General features: G+C 34.8%; 1 protein-coding gene and 1 long non-coding RNA gene across 2 annotated transcripts in view; both read right to left on the minus strand.

Annotated features, from left to right (window-relative positions):
• Positions 1 to 783: 783 nt before the first annotated feature.
• Positions 784 to 16,014, minus strand: LOC129951117 (mucin-2). The gene is made up of 2 exons (XM_056063132.1): positions 15,736 to 16,014; positions 784 to 6,703 (listed from the first exon to the last, which is right to left on the minus strand). Exons 1-2 carry the CDS (start codon positions 15,936 to 15,938, stop codon positions 1,303 to 1,305), a joined length of 5,604 nt encoding a protein of 1,867 aa, XP_055919107.1. The 5' UTR covers positions 15,939 to 16,014; the 3' UTR covers positions 784 to 1,302.
• A 5-nt stretch (positions 16,015 to 16,019) lies between these two features.
• LOC129951119 (uncharacterized) overlaps positions 16,020 to 27,624 on the minus strand; it is a 105,052-nt gene continuing 93,447 nt past the window's right edge. The window contains exon 3 of the long non-coding RNA XR_008782132.1: positions 16,020 to 16,081. This is a non-coding gene — a long non-coding RNA (uncharacterized LOC129951119). The remainder of the gene's footprint in view (positions 16,082 to 27,624) is intronic.

A 27,624-nucleotide genomic window follows, 5' to 3' on the forward strand; every position in this document is an offset into this window, starting at 1 on the left:
ATTACAAAACTTATTTTCTTGCGTTTGGTAGCATAATCCATTACCCATTACAGTTGCAGAAGCCCCTCTTCGAATAAGTAATGTCCTATCTCACTATCCGCAATGACAAGAGCCTCACCAAACAATGGAGAGAGTCCTTACAACAACGATTCTTAGATTAGATTCTAAACCAAACATTATACAATTCGGGTCATTCACATATCCTTCAGTTGGAAATACCACACATTAAGACTCAAAATTAAAAAAGGAAAGTTTGATGTTTTTAGATCTTTTTTTGGATCCTTAGTCCGCCGAGTTCCTGATTGGGTTCTTAAGCTTTAGTTACTAAATTAAGTCGGAAACAATATTTCAAAAACTTATGATTGAAAAATTTTGTTTTTCAGTGAATTTTACTAATTTCAATGATTTGTTGAAGTGCATATCGTAATTTAGTATTGGCGTCATTTAAACTTGACATATGTCAAAATACGACAACTACAAGAGTAACAGTTCCCCAAGTAGCAACCCCTTCAAAATTATTAATTTGATTGGAATACCCTTAATACTTCAAAAGTAAACCAATTTAACTTCTTTTTTAATTGTCAATTCCTTTAAGGCATACATTGTCAGTTCTTTTTATTTATTTGGAATTTAATTGTATTAAATGTCTGACTTTAAACTTTATTGCTTTAAAAACGCAAAAACCAAACCACCTGTCCATTCTCTCAACTTTTCCCTTCAAGGCAATTTATTTGTTTTCAAATAAACAAAAAAACAAATCAATTTTTCTTAATAAATATATCGTGTTTCTTTATTAATATAAAAATAATTATTCACTTAATTCGAATCATAAAAAAAATTCTTTTATTGATAAATACATAAATTCTTGTAAAAATTTAATGATATAAAATACAATCTGTAATGTTACGTATAATATATTATATAATATTTAAATTTTCTTATTTATTTTAATATATTGCTTATTTAAAATTCAGAAGAACAAGAAACTTAAGGGCGCCAATCGTCAATCCAGGATCAAACTATGTACGAGTATGAATAAAAAAATAATTATTTATTTTAAATATGATTTTTCCCACTACTACTGATCCTAGATTAAGGGTTTGCACAAGCACTCAAAATATTTATAAGTCAGCTAAAATTTGTTTAAAAAATTATTCTATAAGAAAAAAGTTGGATACGCCCAAAAATAAATAGAAATACAAGAAAATTTGGCTTAAAATTATTTAAAAATAAAAATCACTTAAAATCTAAATCTTGGAAAGGAAGACCTTCAATTGTTTTTAGAACTCCTTTTTGGGGTATCTAAGGTAGTAGCCTGGGATTGAAACGGCCCATAAATAGAATCATTCCGGTCGGATTGTGTCGAACAAAGTACAAGAATGGTCTATCGAAGCGGAGTCTTGGTGCGTCTGGAATTCTTGCCTGTCTTGGACGAAGTGGCAATGGTAATTCCAGGAATTTAGGATCAAGCAAATCATCGTAGAATGCTCTTGCCATGCCGGTGTCTTGTACGATTGAACCGAAGTCGATTGCAGCCTCGGAGGAATCATTTTCGGCATCTTCATTTTCTCGAACGTCCTTGTTGCGTTTGCGGATCGGTGGAGCGGGATACATCTCCACGTGGTGATGCTCGCCGATTTTATCTTCGGCACATGTGCTGAATGTGTTGATCTGAATCATGTCCGAAAGGTATATGTCCTTAGCAGCGAGACCAGTTAAACCACGAAGATCGGCAAGCTCGGAATTAAATAGACCCTTTAAACCCATCTTCTGAAGACCCATGGAAGCATTCACAAATGATCTGTGTGAAAATCGTGGCAATTGTACCTCTAGGCCAGGTCTTTCCATAAGCGAAGTGAGAAGACTTCTCCAAGCATTCTTTGTAAGGGCGTTCTCCATGAGATTACTTTCAAGGTGATCAAGACTGTCAGCTGGTGCAAGTGTTCCATGCTGTCCTGGCATCACGTAGATCGTACTGACTGTTTCAAAATACCTTCCAAAGGCCACAACTGTGGCATCAAGATTGGGTTCATAGCCTGCGGTGAAGCCGGTTCGGAAGAGAACAGCTGGAATTGGTACAAGTCTTCGTTGTCTGATCGATGGATGGACCTGGAAGAACATCTCACCATCTCGATCGGCGAACGATGCTCGGCTACAATCAGTTTGGAACAAGTTTGCCGAAATGGTTGCCAGTGGACCATTCACCCAGACACTGTTGGTTCGAAGGTACTCCATGACCTTGCCCATGGTGTGTCTCTTCACTAGCAAATTGGTTCTTCGTCGGATGACATCGTTAACAACGTGGAAATTCACTTCCTCCACATGTCCCGAGTAGAATTGTTGTGTCTTTTCTTTGAAGAACTGCAAGATCTTACCATTAGCCCGATCACTAAAAGCTTCTCTCACAAAAGCACTCGATGAGATATCACTGTCAGTAGCTCTCTCCACGGACTCTGTGACATTTTTGAAAACCAAATGAGGATTAAATGTTACCATATCATCGAGCTTAAGAACTTCATTCATCTCGCCAGAGGTACTTCCTCGAGCTCCCAAAAATACCATAGATAGCATTGAAGTCAAGGCAAATGGAGAAATCACCAAACTCCGGGCTGAGCTAATTTTCTCCGATGTGATTGACCTCCAATAGGTGAAAGCAAGCTCATTACAGAGCTGCGAAAATTGTCGCAGGTCTTCGTCCAAGCTGAGTGTACTGGCTTCGAGACCTTTTGAATCAGCTGGGGTTGGTTCGAGTTTCACTGGGGGCCTTGTTGCTCCTGATTGAGGCATCTTAAGGTTACTCAGCGACGCTGGTCGTACAAGTGGACGTTGTTGTGCCGCCTGAAAGGCATTGAACTTCTGATCGTTCATCATGAGTGCTGGTTGCTTGTTGAAGTACGAAACTGGCTTGAGCGTGTTTACAGGTTTTTTTGTTGAAGCCGTTGTCAGTGGAACTAGGGTTGAAGTGGGCTCTTCAGCAACCACAACCGGTGCTTCATCACTAACTGATGCTGTAAGAAGCTGTGGAAGCTCTGGTTCGGTGTTCGTAGCGTCCTCAATGATTGATTGGATTGTAGGAAGTGGCTCCTTGGTTTCAAAAATCTTTAACTCCTCATTTCTTTCCTCAGTAGAGGTCTCTACTTTCTCTTCAGAGATTCTGAGGGTATCTTCGTCACTCTTTGAAACAGTTTCGTCCAAGGGATACTGGTTGATCATTTTCACTGGGTTTTCTTCCATCTTCTCAGACACCATGGGTGCTTGAGTTTTCTCCGAATCTCCTCGGAAAATCAGCTGAGCCAGGCTCTGAACAGTTGGCTTTGCCCCGATTTCCCCTAATTTAATGTACGGATCTTCACCGTGAAGCAAATGCGATTCCATTTGGGGACTTGGGATGATTGTTGTATGCTCTAAAGGTTCAAAACTTGACTCCATGTCGGAATCAGTGAAAACTACTGTTGTTTCACCGGGAATTTCAGTAGACCTTTCTTCCTCTGCTGTATCGACCGAAGGTGAGGTATTTATTTGTTCGCTCTCGGCTTTATTTACCATTGTATTAACATCTTGATCCAACTTCTCTTCCATTGATGGCTCTTCCTTTTCAAATTCCATAGCTTCTTCAGCTTGAGGGGTTGTGGCTTCATTCTTAGATTCCTCAGGCAGTGTATCTGAATCTGAGCTCTCTAGTCCTGCCGGATAATCATCGTTTCCTTGCGATATGAGGACATAATTCGATTCTTGTTCAGCATCAGGAGTCAAAGTCGTTTCGCCATCATGTGGTTCGTCGTCGGTGTCCTTTGGAATGGAAGGAACCATTTTAATTGACTCGTTTACCGCTGGCTGTCGAAGGGAGGATTCTTTGATGTCAGTTACACTTAAATGAAGTGCTGGGTTGATTTGTGCGAAATTCGATAAACGTTGTGCGGTCTCATCTTGGTTGATGGTTAAGGTTTTGGATTCATCTGCTTCTTCATCTCCATCGCCTTTTTCTTCATCTTCTTCTTCGTCTTGCTTACGAACAATGTTGTTAGGTATTGTTGTGGTTGATGTTGATATTGTTGTTGTTGCTGCTGCTGGTAATGTTGGCTTTGGTTGGCTTTGGGTCATTTGATTGATTACATCGGACAGAAGAAATTCAATTTCGTCCTTGGTTTCAATTGAGTTTGATGGGGTGGTTGCTTCACTGTACTCACTTGTATTGTGGTCCTCCAAAATTGATGCCAATGTGGCTGCCTGTGTTTTGAAGTCATTCATGGTTAGGGCGCTAATATGAGGTATGGCCTGTTGGTTTTGACTGGTATTTGCTTCGACAATGGTTGATTGATTTGATTTGAGACTCATTGCGATAATATCGTCGATTTTTTGCATAATGCTTTCCATTGGAGGAGGAGGCAGTGTTGTCCATTCGGATTCGTCTTGATTATTTGTAGAGAAATCATCTATGGATGTTGTTTGAGGGAGTTCTGTGGTTGTGAAAGTTGTTACAATAGGGTCTTGTACGTCAGCAAAGAGAGGTTCGAATTTCACAACATTTGCTGATCCCTCTTCTTTAAAAGTTGCCTTATCTTCCTCAGTTGTTGCTTCAGTTTGATCTTCTAGACTGAGTGTGGTTTCCTGTGGTTCTTCAAAAGCTGTTGTGCTATCGGATGCGATGTAAACCAGAGGAACTACTGGCTTGTTTGATGTATGAATCTGGGGTCGACCGGTTATCACAACTACTGGACCTTCTTCATGCTTATTTTCAATCAAGTCCGTTATTGCCACAGAATCGGATATATCGAATTCTTCTTCCTTTTTAAAAGACTCCAAATTCATGGAAGTCATTGTAACGGGAGTTTCAGTTTCAGAGATGTCTTCATTGTTTGGAGGAAGTCTGGCTGGCATCTGTACTTCCTCGGATTCACTAGCTTCCATCATATCGTCTGTAGAAGTTTCCTCTTTGAGACTCTGGAGGATTTGATCGAATGAGATTTTTGTGTTGTGATCTTCTTCTTTTTCGCTTAGCAGACCTGGCAAAGGTATGTTTTGTTTCTTCAAAGATGGAGCAAAGGTATCAGACGCTATGTCAAAATCATCGACATGTTCCTGTTCGATGAAGTTGGGAGGAGAATTGTAAGGTTTTTTCGAAGTTGGAGTTGTTTGATGGTATGAACTCGTTGAAGTTGTAGGAGGAATATAGGTTGGAAGGGCTTCGGTAGTTGTTGTTGGAGGTTTAGGCTGATATGTTTCAAAGGTTTGATGAGTTGATGAAGGTGTCTCATGTGAGATTGAAGTAGTAGAAACAATTGTTGTTGCAGATGGTTTCTTACTGGTATGAGGATGATGATGAATAGGTTTTGAAGTTGTTGATGTTTCTGGTGTAGGGGTTGTGGTTGATGTTGTAGTTGGAATAGGAGTTGTAGTTGTTGTTGTTGTGGTTGTTGTTGTACTGGTACTAGGAACAGGAGTTGTTGAAGTAGTTGGAAGTTCAGTTGAGGTTATAACTGTTGGAATTTGAGTTGATGTAGGAACCTTATCGTGAGTTGTGTGTTGTTGGTTATTGTTGTTGTCATGGATATACGGGCGTGCTGTGGAATGCTTTCGTCTGTGGAAGTTGCTAAAGTGTTTTTCCGTTGAAACTTCAATTTCCGAATCAGGAGAGCTGGGCTTACGTGTAGGCTTCTTACGTTTTTTCTGTGGAGGTTTTTCCTTATTAACATGTTCTGCAATTATCACAGGCGTTGCGATTGTTGTTGACGGAGCTTCGGAAATCGTTGTGGGTGCCAATGTAGTTAGTGCTGGTACAGTCGAAGAAGGTGCTTCTGTTGGTTTCGGTTTAGTAGGTTCTGCGGCTGGTGTAATTGATTCAGTTGATGTAGTTGGTTCCTTGGTAGTACTTGTTGTAGATGGTCGTTTTGTTCTATTCTTCAACTTGCTTCCATGGGGCCTTTTAGTCGATGCTGGTCTAGCGTGAGCAACTGGGCGTCTTTTCCCCAGATCTTCACCTTGCTGCAAATCACTCATTTCAGTTGATTGGAAGACTTCTTGGTTATTTATGAATACTTTTCTTGTGGTTGAATCAATAATTTCGGCTCCCTCAGCTTCAAGATCTGGTACCATTGTGGTAGTTGAAATTCGCTTGGTTGTTGTTTTCCGCCTGTTTCCATTCTTTTTCTTTTGAGGCTTGGGTTTTCCAGTTGGTTTTGTCTTATTCGACTTTGTTGTTGCTTCTAGAACATCCGAATCTGGAGTCATCACAACTTGTTGTGGTTTATTCTGAGGGAATATATCACCACCGGTGTTGCCGAAGATAGCAGGCAAAATCATTGACCACGAAGATGAAACATCAGGAGTATCCAAAATCGGTTGAATATCAGATGTGTTTTTATTTGATTCCACCTCTCGATTAAGGACATTTTGAACACTCTTTACGATATCCTGAACATTCTTTTCCGGATCACGTTCGTTAATTGGTGCTGAATGAATAATAGTTGGACCTTCACCATCTCCGTTTGCAACGATACTTTGGATTTCTTGCATTGTCATCAGACGTTTCACCAATTCACCATTATCATCGAATGTATAAAATTCATATCGATCCGGATTTAACAAATTGATGGGACTTGCAACTTGGAGATGGGGAACTTGTGGTTTAGGTACTTTAACACCCAAAGCATCAGTAAATTCGGGCTCATTTCCATTTAGAATGACGGAGACTGATGTCACAACACTGAAAATAAAAATGAGACACAAATATTTTATCAATCAAATCGAAAAATATTATTAACGAATTAGGAGAGAGTTTAAACATATTTGAAAAACCGATTACATTAAATTAAATGAAATGAATATTTTTCAAGATATTAAATTTCAACTTAAAAGTGAAATTCTTCATAAATGAAATTGTTTGTAATTTACTCGAATGAAATGTTTTTCTTAACGTGAGTTTTGTATATTATTTTATTTTTCACGTGAATTTTTAAAATCAATTAATTTTCAATCTTTTAATTTTGATGAATGCTGAACTTTAATTTAAATGTTTACTCCTCTGAAATTGCAATACAATTTGTATTTTCACTCGAATTGAAATGGAAATATAATTCTTAATTGCATTGGATTTAATTCTTCCGAATTTTAAAGAATCAATTTTGAAATTTAATACATGCTTAAAAAAAATGTCTTAAGGGAAATTTCAACTTTTCTCTTAATTTGTTTAATTGCAAAAAAAATATACTTTTCTTAAGAAATAAAAATATTTAATCAATACTTTTTTTCATTCCATTATTTTGTTTATCAAGTGAGAGCTTTAATCCATTTCAAGTGGAAACTTTGATACTTTTTCACTATAAAAATTATCTTTGACATTATAAGCAAGTGAATGTGGTAACATTTTGCGATTTCATTAATATTCCTTCCCTTTCTTTACTTTCCTGAAATGTAGTCTTCTTTATCATGTCAGCTGTATCTTTATATTGCAGAATAATAAAAGCCTTATTAGGGAATTTCAATATTACACGGTGTGCACCGTCATCATCAGTCGCTACAGTTCGTTACAATGAAGGATTTTCCAATAAGAGGTTTTATTTTGATATTCAGAAAAATAGTATATTTTTAGTAAAGATTTATGTAAATTATTTTTTGACGTGAAGAAGAGGGTGGGACATTTAAGAAAAAATATCCAAAGGGCCACCAATGTAAAAAGTTTAAGAAACATATCCTTTTGATTTTACAGTATTTTTTATTTTTCACGTGATCCTAATGAAAAAAGTTTAAAATTGTTTAACCCATTTACACCCAAAGGTATTTAAAATAAAAAATATTTGTTTTTTTATAGTATTTTATGTTTATTAAGGTGAAAGTTAAGATATATTCAAAAAAAATTGTATTTAATAGTTATGGAGGTGTCCTTTTTTTAGTACAATGGGGTCATTTCACAACACCTTTTCGATTTTAAAGAACATTGGCGACATCTTAGTTGATTTGAAAGTTTTTTGGGAAAATGATACCCTTGGCTCTCCACAATGCTTCGCTTGACTGTTCTAGGTTGTCCTTGGTTCAAAGTATGAAACCGAAGGTAATGTAGTGTTATTGATCTCGTAATTTCTAGTAGATCGCCTTTGTAGCTGTTTGCTAGCTTATGGAGCCTCCATGCATTGAATGTAGTAGACGAGATCATGGCTGTGAATAGGTTCCACCACCACTCCACCGTTTGACATTTTCAAGAGGTTCGATCGGGTTGTAGTTCGTGGCCATCGTTAGGATGCTATTGTCCTTGCATTTGACAAAAAGCAATTCATTTCTCTTACCAAATTGTTGGTCAAAAGTTCCCCTTTTCTGCTTTAGAAATTCTTTATTAGAAGGAAGAGGACATTTTTTTAACCGATTATCCCGAGCTGTTCCGGTTGCTCTATTTTTTTTTTTCTTTGAAAAAGAATCATTAGGCAATAACTAGTAAAAAAGCTATCGAAACAAATAACATGGTCACATGGACAGTCAACATTCCTAAGAAGGTCGAGAACCACTCTAGATCCTATTCCTAGATTCAATGAAGGACTTACTTTTTTAGCTCTGCAATATGTATCGAATTCATACATGTAGCCATCTTTGCTGCAAAGCATTCAATTTTTGAAACCAAATCTTAAAGGTTTTCCTCTTATAAATTGCTTAGAAAAATGTCGACCGAAAAACTTCACCATTGATTCGTCTATAGATAAATGCTCATGCCCATTTTTTCAACTTTTGGCACAAAAGATTACTGACGGAGTTTTTCCATTTATCGGTCATGTCAAGGGTATTATTATCATAAAAATTAATGAATCGATTTATTTCTTGAAATCTGTTCTTGGACATACTGTTTGCAATAATAGGTACATGTGTATGAGCTGCTTGTTTCCAGTATATGAATTCTCTTGCTTCAGAGTGATAGCCCGAAAATAGAAGGATTCCAATAAAAAATTTTAAGTCTTCATCATTGCACGAAAAGCTGTGTTTATTTTTTTGGCCTGCATACAACATTGTTTGATTGACGATAAGTTGCCTTACCTCGACATCAAACAGTTTTTCAAAGACTTGAACTTCGTTGAGGCCAACCAAATCAGATGATTCGTTGTTGGATTTAATCCATCTGTTGACGTAATTGACTTTGTCCATTACGGTGGAGCAATTGACTTTCTAAGCTCAGACAATGGAATATCATCTTTGCTGTCAAATTCACCGTCGTCTTGGGCTTAATAAGATTCCACAAAAATCTCAACCTCACCTGGAACACCTTGTGGTAACTGTATTGTCTTTAAGTTATCTTCATCGATATCCTCTTCATCCGTAACATATTCCACCGGTGGCGGAGGAATCATGACGATATCAGCGTTGACTATCTTCGTATTAATATCAATTTCTTAAAGGGCGGAATCGAGATTGTGGAAACGTTTTCCATAAAATATTTTTGTAAAAATAGATCTAAAATCCATTTTGGATACTTAAAAGAAAAGTGTATGCATGAACGCACTGTCCTTTTTAAAATACATCTAACTTAAGCTTTGCTTACCTCCGTATGTTTATACAAAACTATGTGGGGACTAATGTTTAACTGATCCTAATGTTTATTTTTAATAAATTCTGCAGAAACAATCAAGTTATCTCGTTGATTGAATTTTTTTGAAGAAACAAACTTTTTTGATGGAAGCGAAACTAAGAATATTTTAAAATTGTTTGGAAAAATTCAAAAATACTCAATAAAGCCGAAAAAGCCTTTAAACAGATAATTTTTATTTCATAGCCTACTTTTATATGAACATAAAGTACCTGCATTTTGCTGTACTCTAAAAAGGTTAGTGGGAGAGAATGGGTTCACGGGTCAAAAATCGAAAAGATCAGTGTCACTTAACAGACTTTTCAACAATCATTCTTTTGAATATCATCGTAGACTCTGAGGTAAAATTGTAACTCTAAATAAATTTGTCTATGAAAATTTGGATAATTTGAATGCGTTTAAGAAAACAATCAGTGAAAATATGGCGTTAATGGTGATCGCCATCTTTAAAATGTCTTAATTTGTATGCAATATCCGGTGTAGTTGAATTTGTGGAATGCGTTTCAACATAACGTAGATGGATTCCGATTCTTTTCTAATTTTTGCCAACAGCTGAAATATGTCCACCAATTTCACGATATTCGGCCTAAAAGGTCCTTTAGTTTTGGAAACTGTAATCACAACCTATTTACTGATTTCAATGACTTGTCGAATGGTCAAATGTAAAAAAATATACCAATTCAATTCAGAAAACCAGTTTTAACGTACCAAACTCTTAAATTAACAACCTTTTTATTTGAATATAGAATTAAACTAATCCCACCTTGAAGATCAATGCAGAAACTTAAATTTTATAGGTCGTCGTATAACAAGTCCTTCTTCAAGAAAAACATCATACATCCGTTCTTAGAACATGGCCTATATAATACCAATACTATTCAATTCAGTGTATTTCCCATTCCATCATCATGACCTGACGATCTTAAAAACACATTAAAAATACCATTAAAGTTTGATAGCCAACCTGGTAACCTAATTTTCCTGTCCATATCATTCCACCAATAAACCAACACTACAGCAAAAGCGGTACCTTCTCGAATGTTCGACATATACTCGTATATCCTCTACGTGTTTCTATATCTTCCCGTACGAGTATGTCGAGCCAGTTTTTGTTGTTTCTCGATTCGAATCGAATCGAATGGAATCAAATCGAATTATCCGAACCAAATCGAACTCATTGCGCGAACAAGAAAATTTATTTAAGTCCCCAATCAAAAATACAAGACCATCGAACATCCTGTCTTAAATGGAATTTACGCATAGGAATCCAATTTGATTTGCATAATACGTATGTCGATTTCCTCTCATCAGATTCAAACCAGCGAATCAATGTTCCAGTTCTAGTTCCCCATCAGAGGCAGCCCCCAGATCCCAGAATCAAGAGAGTATAGTATGTAGTTGCATTCGAGACAAATACCAAAACAACTAAAAACAACGTTGAGTATACGTCGCGTCGTCGTCGTCGTCGTAGCCGTCGTACCTAACCTACAACACGGGCAACAGACATTTCCAGTATCGGCATCTCTTGTCAGCCGTCACACATCTGTCAACATTGCGTATGGTCCACTAAATCCCATGGGCTTTAATAACGAGATTCCAATAATGGTTGCCAGTAGCAATGACCCGAAGCCTATTGCTACCGTCGCGTCGTCGACGTCGCTCCTCGCTCGTCGTCGTCGTATGTCCGTCGGCATCGTCATCGTTTGCCGTCTCTTCGATGCGCCACCACCACCACCGGGAAGATGATGGAAATTGGACACGTACACCTGCTACCATAACTGATGAAAACGACGACGTATAGTCGCCACCGTCAGCCGCAGGCAAACTCTGGACTGGACATACCTGCCTACAAGCAATGCACGGTGGTCGGGAACAGAATCACAGCCGCTTGGACCGGGACCTGCCAAACCGGAATGGCAATCCAATTGAAAATTACAAAATCATCATCATCAGCAGCAACGACGAACGGCGGCGTCGGCAACGATGACGACGTTGTGGGTCGAACGATGAGCAGTCTTCATCAGCATCAACTTTACCAACTCAGTGCGTATACAGCGTGGCGAATATATACTATATAGGCACTCTACTTGCTGATATGGCCTGGCTCCATCATTTATAGGAGACTGAATATCTTTCTGCTGTGGAGATGGAGGCCCCTAGCAGGTGCAAGATGATCTGAAGTCAACATGTGTATAGCATGAGCAAGTATATCCTCTCAAATAGAATATTCCTACATACCTACTTAGGTATGTTTCACATTTGTCTGGGGGATTGACACACCTATTTGATTGCTGTGTGTATTTCCGATATGCTGGACGACAACGACGGGCGACCGACGACGCACTACGCGACCGACATAACGCTTAGAAGCTCGATTTTCCTGCATTGAAATGCTTTTGCTTCGCTTGGCTCCATTGCATTGCCCTCGATTGCGGAAGAATTTCAATATCAAAGGAGCAGATACTAGGAGAATGATGATCCGAAGCTCAATCATGGGAATGATGATGATGGTAAGTTGATGCTGATTATTGTGTTAAGGTGAATAAAACGAGTTCTTATGTTTTGTTGGCCAATGGGCTTGGATAACTTTAAGGTTCTGTCCAACCCAAATAACTCGTCTTTCAAAATAGGTTAGTTCCTTTGTAAAAGTTATGATACCTTTTAAAGAAAACCTCTTTCACAAGTCAAATCGCTTCCGAAGTTTTGGAAAATGTGTTTTAATATCTTTGGATCATATTAAAAGTAATATTAACAGGAAAATAAAAATAACCCTTTCTGAAAATCCAAGCTCAATAAGAGACTCAAAAGACTTTAACTCAAGAATTAATTTGAACACAAAAAGTAGAAGTACAAAATTTCAGGCATCGCCTACTTTGAAGATTCTACATTCTTCGTTTCTCTTCTATGCATTTTAAGACTAAGACTAAGACTAAGACTAAGACTAAGACTAAGACTAAGACTAAGACTAAGACTAAGACTAAGACTAAGACTAAGACTAAGACTAAGACTAAGACTAAGACTAAGACTAAGACTAAGACTAAGACTAAGACTAAGACTAAGACTAAGACTAAGACTAAGACTAAGACTAAGACTAAGACTAAGACTAAGACTAAGACTAAGACTAAGACTAAGACTAAGACTAAGACTAAGACTAAGACTAAGACTAAGACTAAGACTAAGACTAAGACTAAGACTAAGACTAAGACTAAGACTAAGACTAAGACTAAGACTAAGACTAAGACTAAGACTAAGACTAAGACTAAGACTAAGACTAAGACTAAGACTAAGACTAAGACTAAGACTAAGACTAAGACTAAGACTAAGACTAAGACTAAGACTAAGACTAAGACTAAGACTAAGACTAAGACTAAGACTAAGACTAAGACTAAGACTAAGACTAAGACTAAGACTAAGACTAAGACTAAGACTAAGACTAAGACTAAGACTAAGACTAAGACTAAGACTAAGACTAAGACTAAGACTAAGACTAAGACTAAGACTAAGACTAAGACTAAGACTAAGACTAAGACTAAGACTAAGACTAAGACTAAGACTAAGACTAAGACTAAGACTAAGACTAAGACTAAGACTAAGACTAAGACTAAGACTAAGACTAAGACTAAGACTAAGACTAAGACTAAGACTAAGACTAAGACTAAGACTAAGACTAAGACTAAGACTAAGACTAAGACTAAGACTAAGACTAAGACTAAGACTAAGACTAAGACTAAGACTAAGACTAAGACTAAGACTAAGACTAAGACTAAGACTAAGACTAAGACTAAGACTAAGACTAAGACTAAGACTAAGACTAAGACTAAGACTAAGACTAAGACTAAGACTAAGACTAAGACTAAGACTAAGACTAAGACTAAGACTAAGACTAAGACTAAGACTAAGACTAAGACTAAGACTAAGACTAAGACTAAGACTAAGACTAAGACTAAGACTAAGACTAAGACTAAGACTAAGACTAAGACTAAGACTAAGACTAAGACTAAGACTAAGACTAAGACTAAGACTAAGACTAAGACTAAGACTAAGACTAAGACTAAGACTAAGACTAAGACTAAGACTAAGACTAAGACTAAGACTAAGACTAAGACTAAGACTAAGACTAAGACTAAGACTAAGACTAAGACTAAGACTAAGACTAAGACTAAGACTAAGACTAAGACTAAGACTAAGACTAAGACTAAGACTAAGACTAAGACTAAGACTAAGACTAAGACTAAGACTAAGACTAAGACTAAGACTAAGACTAAGACTAAGACTAAGACTAAGACTAAGACTAAGACTAAGACTAAGACTAAGACTAAGACTAAGACTAAGACTAAGACTAAGACTAAGACTAAGACTAAGACTAAGACTAAGACTAAGACTAAGACTAAGACTAAGACTAAGACTAAGACTAAGACTAAGACTAAGACTAAGACTAAGACTAAGACTAAGACTAAGACTAAGACTAAGACTAAGACTAAGACTAAGACTAAGACTAAGACTAAGACTAAGACTAAGACTAAGACTAAGACTAAGACTAAGACTAAGACTAAGACTAAGACTAAGACTAAGACTAAGACTAAGACTAAGACTAAGACTAAGACTAAGACTAAGACTAAGACTAAGACTAAGACTAAGACTAAGACTAAGACTAAGACTAAGACTAAGACTAAGACTAAGACTAAGACTAAGACTAAGACTAAGACTAAGACTAAGACTAAGACTAAGACTAAGACTAAGACTAAGACTAAGACTAAGACTAAGACTAAGACTAAGACTAAGACTAAGACTAAGACTAAGACTAAGACTAAGACTAAGACTAAGACTAAGACTAAGACTAAGACTAAGACTAAGACTAAGACTAAGACTAAGACTAAGACTAAGACTAAGACTAAGACTAAGACTAAGACTAAGACTAAGACTAAGACTAAGACTAAGACTAAGACTAAGACTAAGACTAAGACTAAGACTAAGACTAAGACTAAGACTAAGACTAAGACTAAGACTAAGACTAAGACTAAGACTAAGACTAAGACTAAGACTAAGACTAAGACTAAGACTAAGACTAAGACTAAGACTAAGACTAAGACTAAGACTAAGACTAAGACTAAGACTAAGACTAAGACTAAGACTAAGACTAAGACTAAGACTAAGACTAAGACTAAGACTAAGACTAAGACTAAGACTAAGACTAAGACTAAGACTAAGACTAAGACTAAGACTAAGACTAAGACTAAGACTAAGACTAAGACTAAGACTAAGACTAAGACTAAGACTAAGACTAAGACTAAGACTAAGACTAAGACTAAGACTAAGACTAAGACTAAGACTAAGACTAAGACTAAGACTAAGACTAAGACTAAGACTAAGACTAAGACTAAGACTAAGACTAAGACTAAGACTAAGACTAAGACTAAGACTAAGACTAAGACTAAGACTAAGACTAAGACTAAGACTAAGACTAAGACTAAGACTAAGACTAAGACTAAGACTAAGACTAAGACTAAGACTAAGACTAAGACTAAGACTAAGACTAAGACTAAGACTAAGACTAAGACTAAGACTAAGACTAAGACTAAGACTAAGACTAAGACTAAGACTAAGACTAAGACTAAGACTAAGACTAAGACTAAGACTAAGACTAAGACTAAGACTAAGATTAAGACTATTTTCATACCATTTAATCTATACCTATCCATCCTCAATCCTTTTCTGATATTGGTCACCATCAAATTGAAAATTATTTTGTTATTCGAATACCGACATAATTATCTTTAGTGATTAACCAACTTTAAACTTATTTATTGAGTGTATATTGGTGAAATGCAGAACGACTGACGCAACGAACTAAAGCTCATATCAAGCGAGTAAGAGAGAACCCCGGGTTTTGTGAGGACTCTGATAGCACCACAATCAAGCAGCGGTTAGATTAGTAAAATATATTTACAGAGCCCTCAATGCTATTATACTTTTAACGAAGGCTTCAACTTCCATTATAATGTAATATGACTGTGATGTGATCAAAGGGACTGTAACTTGCAACTCTGCATAATGTGTTCGAGGTGCGTTTGTTAGATACTTGTTACTTAATCTAGAAACCTGCAAATGGAAACAAACTCGCTCCCTCTCCCTCTCTATAAATCCATCTATCTAGTTCATTCTAAAAATCTCACCTAGAACCGATAATCCTCTTTGATGATTCGCCATCCCGGTCGGGACTGTCCTTTTGTGGCTGTGACTGCTGTTGTTGCTTTTGATTTTGATTTTGCTGTAGCTTTGCTTTGTCTGATGATGCATCTGTCTCCCCAAAGGATGGATGGGTCCAGCACTGATGCACTATCAGGGCCAGTAGTACGAGTGTAATGCGAATTCGCATTTTCGTTTGTGGTTTGCCGCCTTTGTGTCCACACGACCAAATGCGTTGTCGTTTGATGTCGTTTGTCCTGCTTTATGGTTTTGGCTTATAAAGTTCTTCTCTGTGTAGTCCTTTGTTGGTTATTTGATTACCGGAATTAAGGCCTGTAAAAAAGAGAAAGAAAAAAATTGTTAGTTATTTGGAAGAAGCAAAGGCAAAATGGTTTTATTTTTTCTTCATCACTCTTGAGGATTGTGACTTCCCGAATAGTGAGTGTATACGAAAGAATAAAATACAAAGTAGACTTCTAGCTTTTCCTAGAAATATACCAATACCTACCTTCATACGTTTGGATAGAAAAATCCCAGAAGATTTATACTTTTTTTTGTTTGGCGAGTTTCATGGAATGAATGTAATGGAAAAAGAAGTAAGGCTGCGTATAAAAATGGCTTTGTGTCTCGTCAAGACCATTCGTCAGCTCAGCCAATATACTTTGCTGATGCACACAGTGTGAAACAATGTGACGCTAATTATCATTTATTATGCTGCGTAAAAGAAGTAAACCATCTTAAAATGTAGCTATTTTTGTGTGTCTTGTAGGTAGTTAAGGTATGCTTACATGAAATAGTCTTAAGTTAAGTGGTTCATAGGAAGAACAAAAAGAAGAAGACGCAGAAAAGGAAGCAACTTAACATCAGTTTTATGAAGTTGAAGTATGTATGATTTATTACAATGTTACTTCTTGGGCATAAATTAAATTAGTATAGGTATACGAGAATAGGTGTAATAATGATGGCAGGTGTGTAGATTGTTTTTAATGATTAACACCTAAGTTATGTAGGGTATGTAGCTCAGTTAGTTTATTCTAAGTGAATATAATTGCATGTGGTATCATTTTTATTGTATGTCTTAAGCTTTGAAATAGTTTGGCTAAATTGTTGCAATTTCACGTAGAGAACAAACTGTTAAGTTATACCAATTAAATGGAGATTTTTGCAAATTAACCACAATTTGCCTCAATTTGAGGGATTATCTCAGAATCAAAATTCTATTTTTTTTTTTAATTCAAAGAAACGAAAAGTCCGGAAAACCCTTGTTCTTATTACTGAATTTTAGAAAATGTTAAGGCATTAGAGCTTTCTTATCTTAAGAGAATTATTATTCATTCAAAAAGATTTTTAAATTAGCAATTTGTTCATTGACCAAAATAATGCAGCTTCTCACGTTACAAATCCATGGGATTAAAGTGAATTTTGATGGCGAAACAGGTCATTCCATTCCTTTTTGGGAGAAGTGTCAGAAATGGACAAACAAACTACAAATTGTATGCCAAAACCAAAGGGCATATAGAACTTTAGAATGGATTTTTCTAAAAAATTTGTTAAAAGTTAAATATTTTGCATATAATAACACTAGTTTGATTTTAATATCCGTACCTGTTCTCGAGATATTTTAGTAGAAAACCAATTTTTAGGAGCATTTTTTGAAAGTTTTGGTGTCTTATAAGTAAGTAAGTAAGTAAGTAATTTATTTTATTTACACATTAACTAACAATTAAATTACAAAAATGAATTTAAAAGCTATGGCTAAGCCGTCAGCCAGGTTATCAAATTTTTAAATGTGTATTTGAATATAAAAATAAATTTTCAAAACAAAAATTTAGAAAAACAATAAATATATAAACGTATTCTGAAATTAATAACATTCTATATTTATAAATAGATTTTAAATAATTACTTTTTTTTCCACTCGCAGGTTCTTATTAGATCAATAGGCTCTTTCATGGATAATGAATGTTTTCCAAAGAAAATCAACCTTTCTGGTCTGAGTATTGGGCATAACCTTATAAAGTGAAAGCAATCCTCTTTCGCGTGTAGATTACACAAGGACCAAAATTGGATGAAGCTTCCATTGTAAGGGTTGCCATTAAAAGAGAGATCCTCACACCTTGCTTTAAATATCAATAATATTTCACTATAGTTTAGTGAGTCATGAAAGTAGTTTCTTTTGTTCAAGTTGAAATTAAGTTGGCTGTATAGTATCCTGCTTTCAGACTCACGAGCCATTCTGATGAACGTATCACGAGTGATGTCTTCATGTCATGTTTTTGAATAATGCGGTATAGTTGATCTTACAGATAACCTATGTTGCATAAATCAATTTGAAAGGTTTCTCCACAAGTGTAACCAAGAGTTTGCCAGCTTACATACCACCAGTCTTTATTTCTCATCTCACACAAAAAGAGTTTCTTTGAAAGTCTGGATTAACCATATTGACTGCATACCTTAATTATGAAGTCGGCTTGTGATTTAAGTGTATATGTTAAGATTTTTGGCAGTCTGGTTTCTAGGTAAATAGCATAACTAGGTGTATTTTGGTCAGGTTAAAAAGCTTTTTTATGAAGTTCCTATTAAATTTTTCAATTTCTTTATACTCATACGCTCCTCAAATTTGTGAAGCGTAACAAAGAGTTGATTTAACCACTGCATCAAATATTTCATATTTCGCAGATAAACTTATTCTTTTGTTTGAAAACACATTTTTTCATGAAAAGTTGAGCAAACTTTGAGAGCTTTTGGCTTTTTCAGTTAGATGTTGTTTGAAATTTAAGTTTGAGTTCAGTTTAACTCCCAAGTATCTAACATCTTTAACTGATTCCAGAGAATGCTCATCATACTTCCATTGTCTTTCAGTGTGAAATTTTCCGGATCGTGCAAAAACCATTATCTTTGACTCTTCTGTATTGATTGTCAGTCCCCATCTTTTGCAGTAACATGACAATTGATTAATCATTAGATTAGAGAGTATGACTAGGTCATCTACAAAGAGCAACAAATTTATTGTGACATTCGCAATCCTTAAACCTCCAGGCAGTTCATCTACTATGTCGTTTATAAATAAGAAAAACAACAGTCCACTGAGAAGACATCCTTCCTTCACACCTGTATTTATGCCAAACCATTCAGAATTAGAAGTGCCATTCCAAACTGCTGCAGTTGTATCCGTGTATATATTTTTAACCACATTAATAAATTTTGAGGATATGCCAATTTGAGAGAGCTTTTAGAAAAGCGCATTTCTATTAACAAGGTTAAAAGCTGCTTTGAAGTCGACAAAAAATTAATATATTTTTTTGTTCCTAGCATGAAACGCTTTGACAATGGATGAAAGTTTAAAAATCTGATCAGTCGTTGAATAATTCTTTCTAAAGCCAGCTTGTAGCTCTGTTAGAATACTTTTCATTTCTACCCACTTTTCCAGCCTTTTTACCAAAACACCGCAAAATATTTTTGATATCACATTCATGAAAGAAATCCCTCTATAATTTTCCACAACGTCAAAAGAGCCCTATTTGTGTATGGGAAATATCACAGATTTTTTGAATGAGGAGGTTATTTCGGCTGTAGAGAAGATTTTGTTAAAGATAATTTGAAGGTTATTCCAAAAAGTAGGTGTTGCATTTTTTAAGAGTTCGTATGGGATACCGTCTTCCCCTGGAGCTTTTCAACGTCTAAAATTTCATCAAGAGTTAGTGGTTCAGCATAGAAGAATGTCAAATTATCATCGTTGGAGAGAAGAAGTCTAAAACGCGCTGCAAGATCTTCAGCAGATACACCTACGCCAATCTTAAAACTCATTCCATTGATTTCCCTCGCAATTTTCCAGAATTCTTTCGAGTTTTGTGTTCGACCTAATGTTAAGGCTTGATGATTTTCAAATTCGATTTTTTTTTGTAAACACAAGTTTTTGTAATATATATTACTTTCAACGTACCAATATTTTATTCGTAGATTGCAGGGCTCTAAGAAGGGCAGCGTAACATTTGTTTGAAGCCAATATGAATTATTGCTCTCAAGGTATTCATGTCAACTTTAAGTAAGTGGTATTTGTTAGGTTTTTATTTTTCTTTAGGGAAGTTAATAATTTCCAACAGAAGGTCCAATCTTATACCACTTTTTTGAGCATACCCAGCCTTATTTATTCATTAATGCTTCGAGTGGTAGATTTCTAATACTTACTGCTTTATCATCATAAACCAGAGACTAATAAAATTATTCCCAGGAATTTTATGAACTTATTTGATCGCCAACGTTTAAGTTAATAGTTAAACTCTCTAAAAGGAATACAAATATTGTGGAATTAATTGTTTAGCATTTGCCATTTTCAATGTTTTGCAATGTTGGCATCAGTTTCAGATCTAAGAGCCAATGAGTTATAGCTCCTTCGGCAAACAAACCTCATCCGACTGGGATTTATACTTGCAACTTTAAGGAACTAAATATATGGAAACACGAAAAACTACACGATAGATTTTTATACAATTTTCTCTAAAATTAGTATTTTTAACTTGGCATTTTTTATATAAAATTTATTTATTTATTAACTTCCAATAGGAAGTTATTGTAATGGGTCCGATTTGTCAAATTGAAAATATTGACATTTCTCGACGTTTCAAGGTTCCTAGACTTAAAATAAACAGTCCTTACGTTCACGACGTTTTTTTCGCCGTCCATAGCTCACAAACCAGAAGAGATATCGATTTCAAATAAATTTTGTTTTACAGATAATAAGGCAGAAAGGGCTCTCAAGAAAATCGCGTGGGTGCTTTTTTTACCATAGCAGTTTGAAAAAAGGTGAACATTTTGGTAAACCCTAAATACCTTACGAACCAAAAACGCTAGAGACTTGAATTAAACTTTATATAATATATTGTAAGGTGATATCAAAGAAGTATATTTTTTGAAAAAAATCCATTTAACGTTTTTTTTATAAATCAAAAAAACTGGAAAAAAATTGTAACCTCCAAAATTTTACGACTAAAATATGATTTGATCTCCAAAACAATTTTGTGCAACGAAGAATAATGTTTTTGACATCTGATAAAATTTTAAGAAAAATCGAATGGACAGTTTTTTTTTATAAAAAAAAACAAAAATCTGAAAAAAAAAAAACATTACTCATTGCTAAAAATTGAATATCGATTCAAATATCTTTTCAAAAACTTGAAATTTAGGCTTCAAGCTTATTTTATTTTGTAAGAATTTTTCTTATTTTTGTTTTTTAACATTTTGAAAAATGTTGTGAAAAATCGATTTGATATTTGAAAATAAAAACCTAAAAAATTGTTTAAATGTTGGTAAAAATTGATTTTCGACTCAAAAATCTTTTCAAAAAATGGAAATATTGGCTTCAAACTAATTTTATCTTATAAGAAATATTGTTTCCAACATTCGATAAAATTTTGAAAAAAAATAAAACTCTAAAGAAAACAGTAGCTACTAAAACTTGGTAAAAAATTACTTTCGACTCAAATAGCTTTTCAAAAATTAAAAATATTGGCTTCAAACTTTTTGTATTTCACAGAAAAAATTGTTTTCGTTATTTAGTAATTTTTATATAAAAATCTTTTTTATTATTGTGTTGCTCCAGAAGTTAATTCTACATTTTAGAAAAAAATTTCCTATATGTAAAAAAATAGTTTTAGAGAAACTGCAGAAAAGTTTGTGTTTTTTTTTGTGTGGACGCCTTAAAAACATTTTTAAAAATTGAACATCATCGAATATGAATATCAAATCAATACGAAAATTTTGACAATTTTTGAACTTTATACTGAAATAATTTCTATCATGGTAATCTCAGGCAGGCTTTAGATCCGGTTACTCAACAATCGATCATATCTTTGATCTGAAAAGCATTGCCGATTCGTTTATAAGAAGAAGGATGAAGTTATACGCGTTTTTCGTGGATTTAAAGTCTGCATTTGACACGGTGAATAGGCAAGCTCTTTTCTATAAGCACTTTGGTTATGGAATGTCGTTGAAATTTGGAAGAGTCCTGCAAAGCCTGTATATGGATACTTATGTAGCAGTTTGGAATGTTACAGAAAGTTCGGATTGGTTTAGAACTGAATCAGGCGTTAAACAAGGTTGAACGATGAGTCTAGCTCTATTTATCGAAGACTTAGTCGATTTTTTACCTGCTGGTATCGAACACGCGGGAGAATTAATTATAGCACTCTTGTTTTGCGGATGATATTGTGGCTCTCGCGTCTTCTCCAGAATCACTGCAGCTTAAGATAAACCGGATTTTTGAGTACTGTAAATAGTAAACATGGAAAATTCCAAGATCATGATTTTCAAGAACAGATGAATTAGAAACTGCCTTAATGAAAAATGGAACTACAATGGTAAAAATATAGAGATTGTCAAAGAGCTCAAATAACTTGTAGTGAAATTGACAAAAAATTTTAATATGGAAAGGTTTCTGCGAGAAAAGCTTACAAGTGGAGAAGCCGCCATCAGCGTATCTTGGAGTAGGTGTTTCTGAAACATGAATATCGCACACAGCAGTAAGTACACTGTTTTTATGGTAGCAGCAGAATCAATCTCATTCTATGCAGCTGAAGTGTAGGGAGCAATATGAAGATGTGGACAAATTTTTACGCTTCTACTTCAAAAAGATCTACTGGCTGCTACCAAATAAGACGAACTATTTCGAGAGGTCGGGATGCTATGCAGAATGGATGAAATTTACCAGGGAGGGTGACATGGATCTTAACATAAATAACTTTGATTTCAATCAATGGAAAGAATCACGGTATAACCTAATTGTGGATGATATGTTATGGGACAAATGCCTTAATGAAGCAACTGGGTCTCTGCATAGAGCAAGTTACAGTCAACTCAATCAAAATTTTGGAGGAGAAGAACTATTTCCGGGATGAATACAGCGTAGATGAGATTTCGATGATGGTAAATTTGCGTGGTGAACTCGTACCTCTTAACTTCATTTCACATAGGGAGGATTTTCCAATATTTTGCTCCTTATGTAATCTGCAATTGAGAGAAGAAATATTTCACTGCATTTGTATATGTCCAATTCTCAAAGACATCAGGGGAAATGTTCTAGGAACGAAAATGAAATTGTATCATTGTTGAACGAAGTCGACGTTAAAAAACTGTATATGTACTGCAAACTAGCTCTTAATTATAGGGGGAGAATCAATAATCATTTATAAATTATATTTCATAAGAAATAAGTTTCCAATTTATGTTTCGTCAACTAGGCAGACTGCAGAATGAAATGCTTTTTTTGATTTTTGTAAAATATGTAAATTTTTTAAGACGAGCAATAAAAATCTATTAAATCTAATCATGATAATTTGAAAATTTGTATCAAACAAAAATGTCTAAAAGTCTACATATTTATTAAAAATGAAGAAAGTCTTAAATGCTTATCGAACTAATAACAAAACGTTTTTAAAAATCATTTAAGGGTTATTAACGTATTTTTGGATACTTTAATATCAAATCTTCTTAAATGCTGCAGATTTCTATGTAACCTTATTCCTAATCGAAAGTTTTTTAACTCAAAATCTGTGTATCCTCAATACAACACATTCCTCTTCTGCTTTTTCAAATTAAAAGAAAAAAAAACATCAGTTCCCTTCATTGTTATCCTTTAAATTTAAGAAAACAATGATTCCCCATCCTTCTCATACACCCTCAATGCTTCTTATTTTCCCTTCTTTGAATCATTGTCATCGTTTTCGTAGGGTCGGTTGATTTTCGCTTTTTCAATCGTCGCATCGCGCTCGTCTCGTCGTCTTCGTTTCGTTTCGTTGATATTTCAGCAAAATAATGAACAGAATGCCTTGTCTGCTAAAATGGTCGTCTAATATGTGTCAACTTGGAGACTGACATCAGAAATCCTTGCTTTGATTCTGCCACCATTCTTCTCTCCCATAGATTGTTTCCCACATACATAGAATATTCTTTGAATCGCTTGACTTAACAAGACATTTCTTCCGATTTTCTACATTTTTTATTTTGATTTTTTTTCTTCATATTAAGTCCTTTGTTAGAATGACGTAGGTCCTTTTAAGCTTACCCCCTGCTGATGGCTTCAGGTTTTGCCATCTTTTTGTGTTGTCGCATGCAAATGTTCATTGGGTGATTTGCATTTAATTTCGAACTCAGGTGCTTAAACTGATTATATCGTCAATGGTGTCTAACCTGCCTGGGGCTATAAAAAGAGGGCCGTAGAAATTTTTCACACATTTTAATATGAGACGATGCCATACCATACCATCCAAACCACATTTCCTATACCTTTGACTGCCATCACCAACAAGACGACGACTACCTCACCTTCACAACATCAGGACTCAAAAAAGGAATATGAAGCAAATATTCTTCTGTAAGGATATCTATGCAATTTTGACAAAGGAAAACTTTTCTTATCTATACCAAGACAACGTTTGAGTTCTCTTTCTTTGCTTCGCGGTATCAAATGGTCGGAGTTGTGTGAGCCAGAACTAGAGCCAGCCAATCGTTGTTTTTATACTGGTATACATATATATTTAAGGTATTATATAAAAGGACCGACACGATTCAAATTGGGTCAATACTATATACACGATACAAATATATGAATGTACATAGAAAGTTAAGAGGGAGGTCGTTTTTAAGATCAACTTATGCAATTGTCAGAATCTTAAGAGCGAAGAAATTGGAATTGGAAAATCGTTTACGGAATTAAGGAAGAAGTAGTTGTCATGCCAGCAAGCCAGCCAGCGAATGATACTGAGATTGAGACTAGAAACTGCCACCAAAACACAATGCCAACTTAATTTTTTCTATTTTTATAAGCTTTTCAAAGAACATGCATTTGAATGTTTATAAGGATATCAAATAATGTCCCAGAGATTGTCATTGGGGGATATTGTTGGGGATTTTATGGAAAATCGGATGGGAAAACAAGATTTAATGTTTTATTTTTTTTTGTCTGTTAAACATTCACATATGTAGGTACCCTTATACTTAAATATCTTATATAAAGTTGTGGAAGAGATTGTGCTTTTTCGTCTATAAGTTTACCTTTCTCAAATGTACAAATACAGGTTGGTAGATAGCGTTGAAAAATAAATGGAAAAAATTGGATAAAATAAATTGTATGACAATGTTATCATCAGCAATTCAATGAATTTACATTAAAATCGGATAGTTCGTTTTTGATAACATTTCTTTGGTGTACCTAGTGTAAGTTTTTATCGGAATCCGAAAACTGAACGTGTATATTGGCTAACAATCATGTAATTGGCTTACGCTAACAATTTTTATTAAGTTTTTTTATCTGGCGGTGGGTGTTTTTACGAATCATTATTTTTGACTTCTTGGATATAGATCTGTGTTTCCACACAATGATTTGGGGTTGAAATTTTGGAAAAATGGTTTCCAATTATATACTATGTATGTTTATATTCTGGATTGAGAAACATCTCTAATAAAATCTTAGCTAACTTAAAACTTCTTGCTGTGTTAACAATATCATACGAAAAATGTTGTTAGGATAAAATGGAAAACAAGGTTTCTGAATAAAATTATTTAAAGGGGCCTACATTATTAATACTTCGTGCGTTGTTAACGTCAAAGTATTTAATCTGCAAAAGCCTAAAATTTGTATGTTACGTTTTACATTTTATAAATATACTTTGTCCGACAAATTGAAAATATTATTATAAAATGCTAACTTTTTAGGTCCTCTTTTATTAAAATCAAAATCAGATAATAAAATGAAAAGCCGGTAAATTGTTAGAGAAAACTAAAATTCTTATAATTTTAATACATTTTTATTGATTTTTCAAAATGCTGTATCTGAGTAAAAATGTTTAAATCCATGCCGAAACAAAATGATGATCTGAAAATGTCAGATCAAAAATGATTTCTGTAATTTAAGGAATCAGCATGAGTCAAATATTTTTCACAACTTTTCAATTTTCTTTTACCTTCGATAATTGAAAAAGCTTCAAATCAAAAAGTATTTGATCGGCAATAGCTTCACAGACAAATGTTGCTCCATATAATAAAAGGTAGCAACAATGTTTTTCATACGAAAATATAATAATTATAATTTCAATATGTGTTTTTGTTCACACATTTTAGAAGTATTTTAAAAGGTTTTATCTTTTATGAATAAAATAACTGAATTTTAGAATGAAATTATTTTGAAGTTCATTCTCAAAATATTTATTTATTTGTATTTTATATATTTCAAAAATCGCTTACAAGGTAGGACATAAGTCTTATAAAGTGTTGCAAGCCTTTACATTAATTTCAGAATTTGAATACAAATTATATACTTCTATTTACATATTTATACAAAGACTTGAAGAAGGGGGAGACTTCCATAGGCCTTACCAATTCCACTATTAATGTGGTCATCCCAAGTGAGAGTGCGATTGAATACTACTCCTAGGTTTCTAGCAGTGCTAACATATTAAATGGTTTCGTCGTAAAGTTTCAAAAGGTTTAAACCCGTTAGGTCGAAGTTTTTGCGATAGATGTGGAGGGATGTTGATTTAACATCGTTAAGGCGGAGATCGTTTTTTTACCATTGTGAAATGCGGAGCAGATCCTCGTTCATTAAAGCTACGGCATCATTTTAGCCTCAAAAGGTTGACGCATCAGGAGCTGCACATCATCAGCATAAAGATGAATTCAACAATGTTTACCAAACTTGTGGTAACCCATTTATGTAAAGTGAGAAGAGTATTGGTCCAAGGATAGATTCCTGTGGCACTCCACTCAAAATTGAAATGTGTTGACTTTAGGACTTTATAGAAAACCCAAAGTAACTCGCAGCTTTCTACAAAAAATTGAGTGCTTAACAGTATCAAAAGCCTTTAAATAATCTAACAGTGTTAAAACTGTAACATAATCACTGTCCATTGCCATTCTTATTTTATCAGTTACAAAAAGTAAGGCGGATTGGTAGCTGAGCTTAGGTAGAAAACTAGACTGACTTAACAGGTAGTTGATTGTAAGATATTTTTGGATTTAGTTTTTTCAAACACCTTCGCAAGAAACGGAAAAATGGCAATCGGCCGAAATTCTGTAGCAGTACTTTTTTGCTTTTTGGGTATAGGAATAATCTTCGCCTTCTTCGCAGTAGTCTCTGGTCTATTTGGCCCAGGGCAGTAGCATTATATTTAATCGATATTGTTGCCTCAACAATGTCTTTCTCGTGTATTCTTATAAGACTCAGGGAGCTGTTAAAAGCAGTTAGTTCCTCCTCAGTAAGGGAATGAACGGGTGAAGTATCATTTATGGGCATGGACGTAAACTTTTTGTTGAGAGCATCACAATCGACGTCACTAACAGGCTTTCTGGATTGTTTGCAAATACCGATTTCACTCAGGTTTTTCCATAATTTTTTGCTAAAGGTTCATTTTCATAATAAATTCTTTTTGCCGTTCTGACCATTACGACAATTTGATTACGCACTCTGCAATACAATTTGTGGAAGTGCTCTAGTTTGAAACGTCTCACTTCACTGTAGGCAGCATCTCGTCGTGATATCCGAGCAGAGATTTCGCTATTCAGCCAAAGTGGAGCCGTATGCCTAACGAGAAGGGTTTTAATAGGAACATGCATTTGAATTGAATATCAGTTCTCTCCAACCTTACGAAGTAAGTTTTAAATTTTGACAAAATATTCGACTTATTTTTGTAGGTCTTCATTTCTTGTGAAAAAAAATGTTTCTCTACTTTTTCCCACATGTATTGTGAAACGCTTTTGACGTTTATACAAATTTATCTTCTTATAAGCAAATTTCGATAGTTGAATATCTCAGCAAAAAAATGGACTATGAATAATTAATATTCTATTAGTAACAGGTCTTGCGAAAAGTCCTGGTAGCTATCGCT

Source organism: Eupeodes corollae, chromosome 3, assembly GCF_945859685.1.
Source record: "Eupeodes corollae chromosome 3, idEupCoro1.1, whole genome shotgun sequence".
Classification (NCBI taxonomy): domain Eukaryota; kingdom Metazoa; phylum Arthropoda; class Insecta; order Diptera; family Syrphidae; genus Eupeodes; species Eupeodes corollae.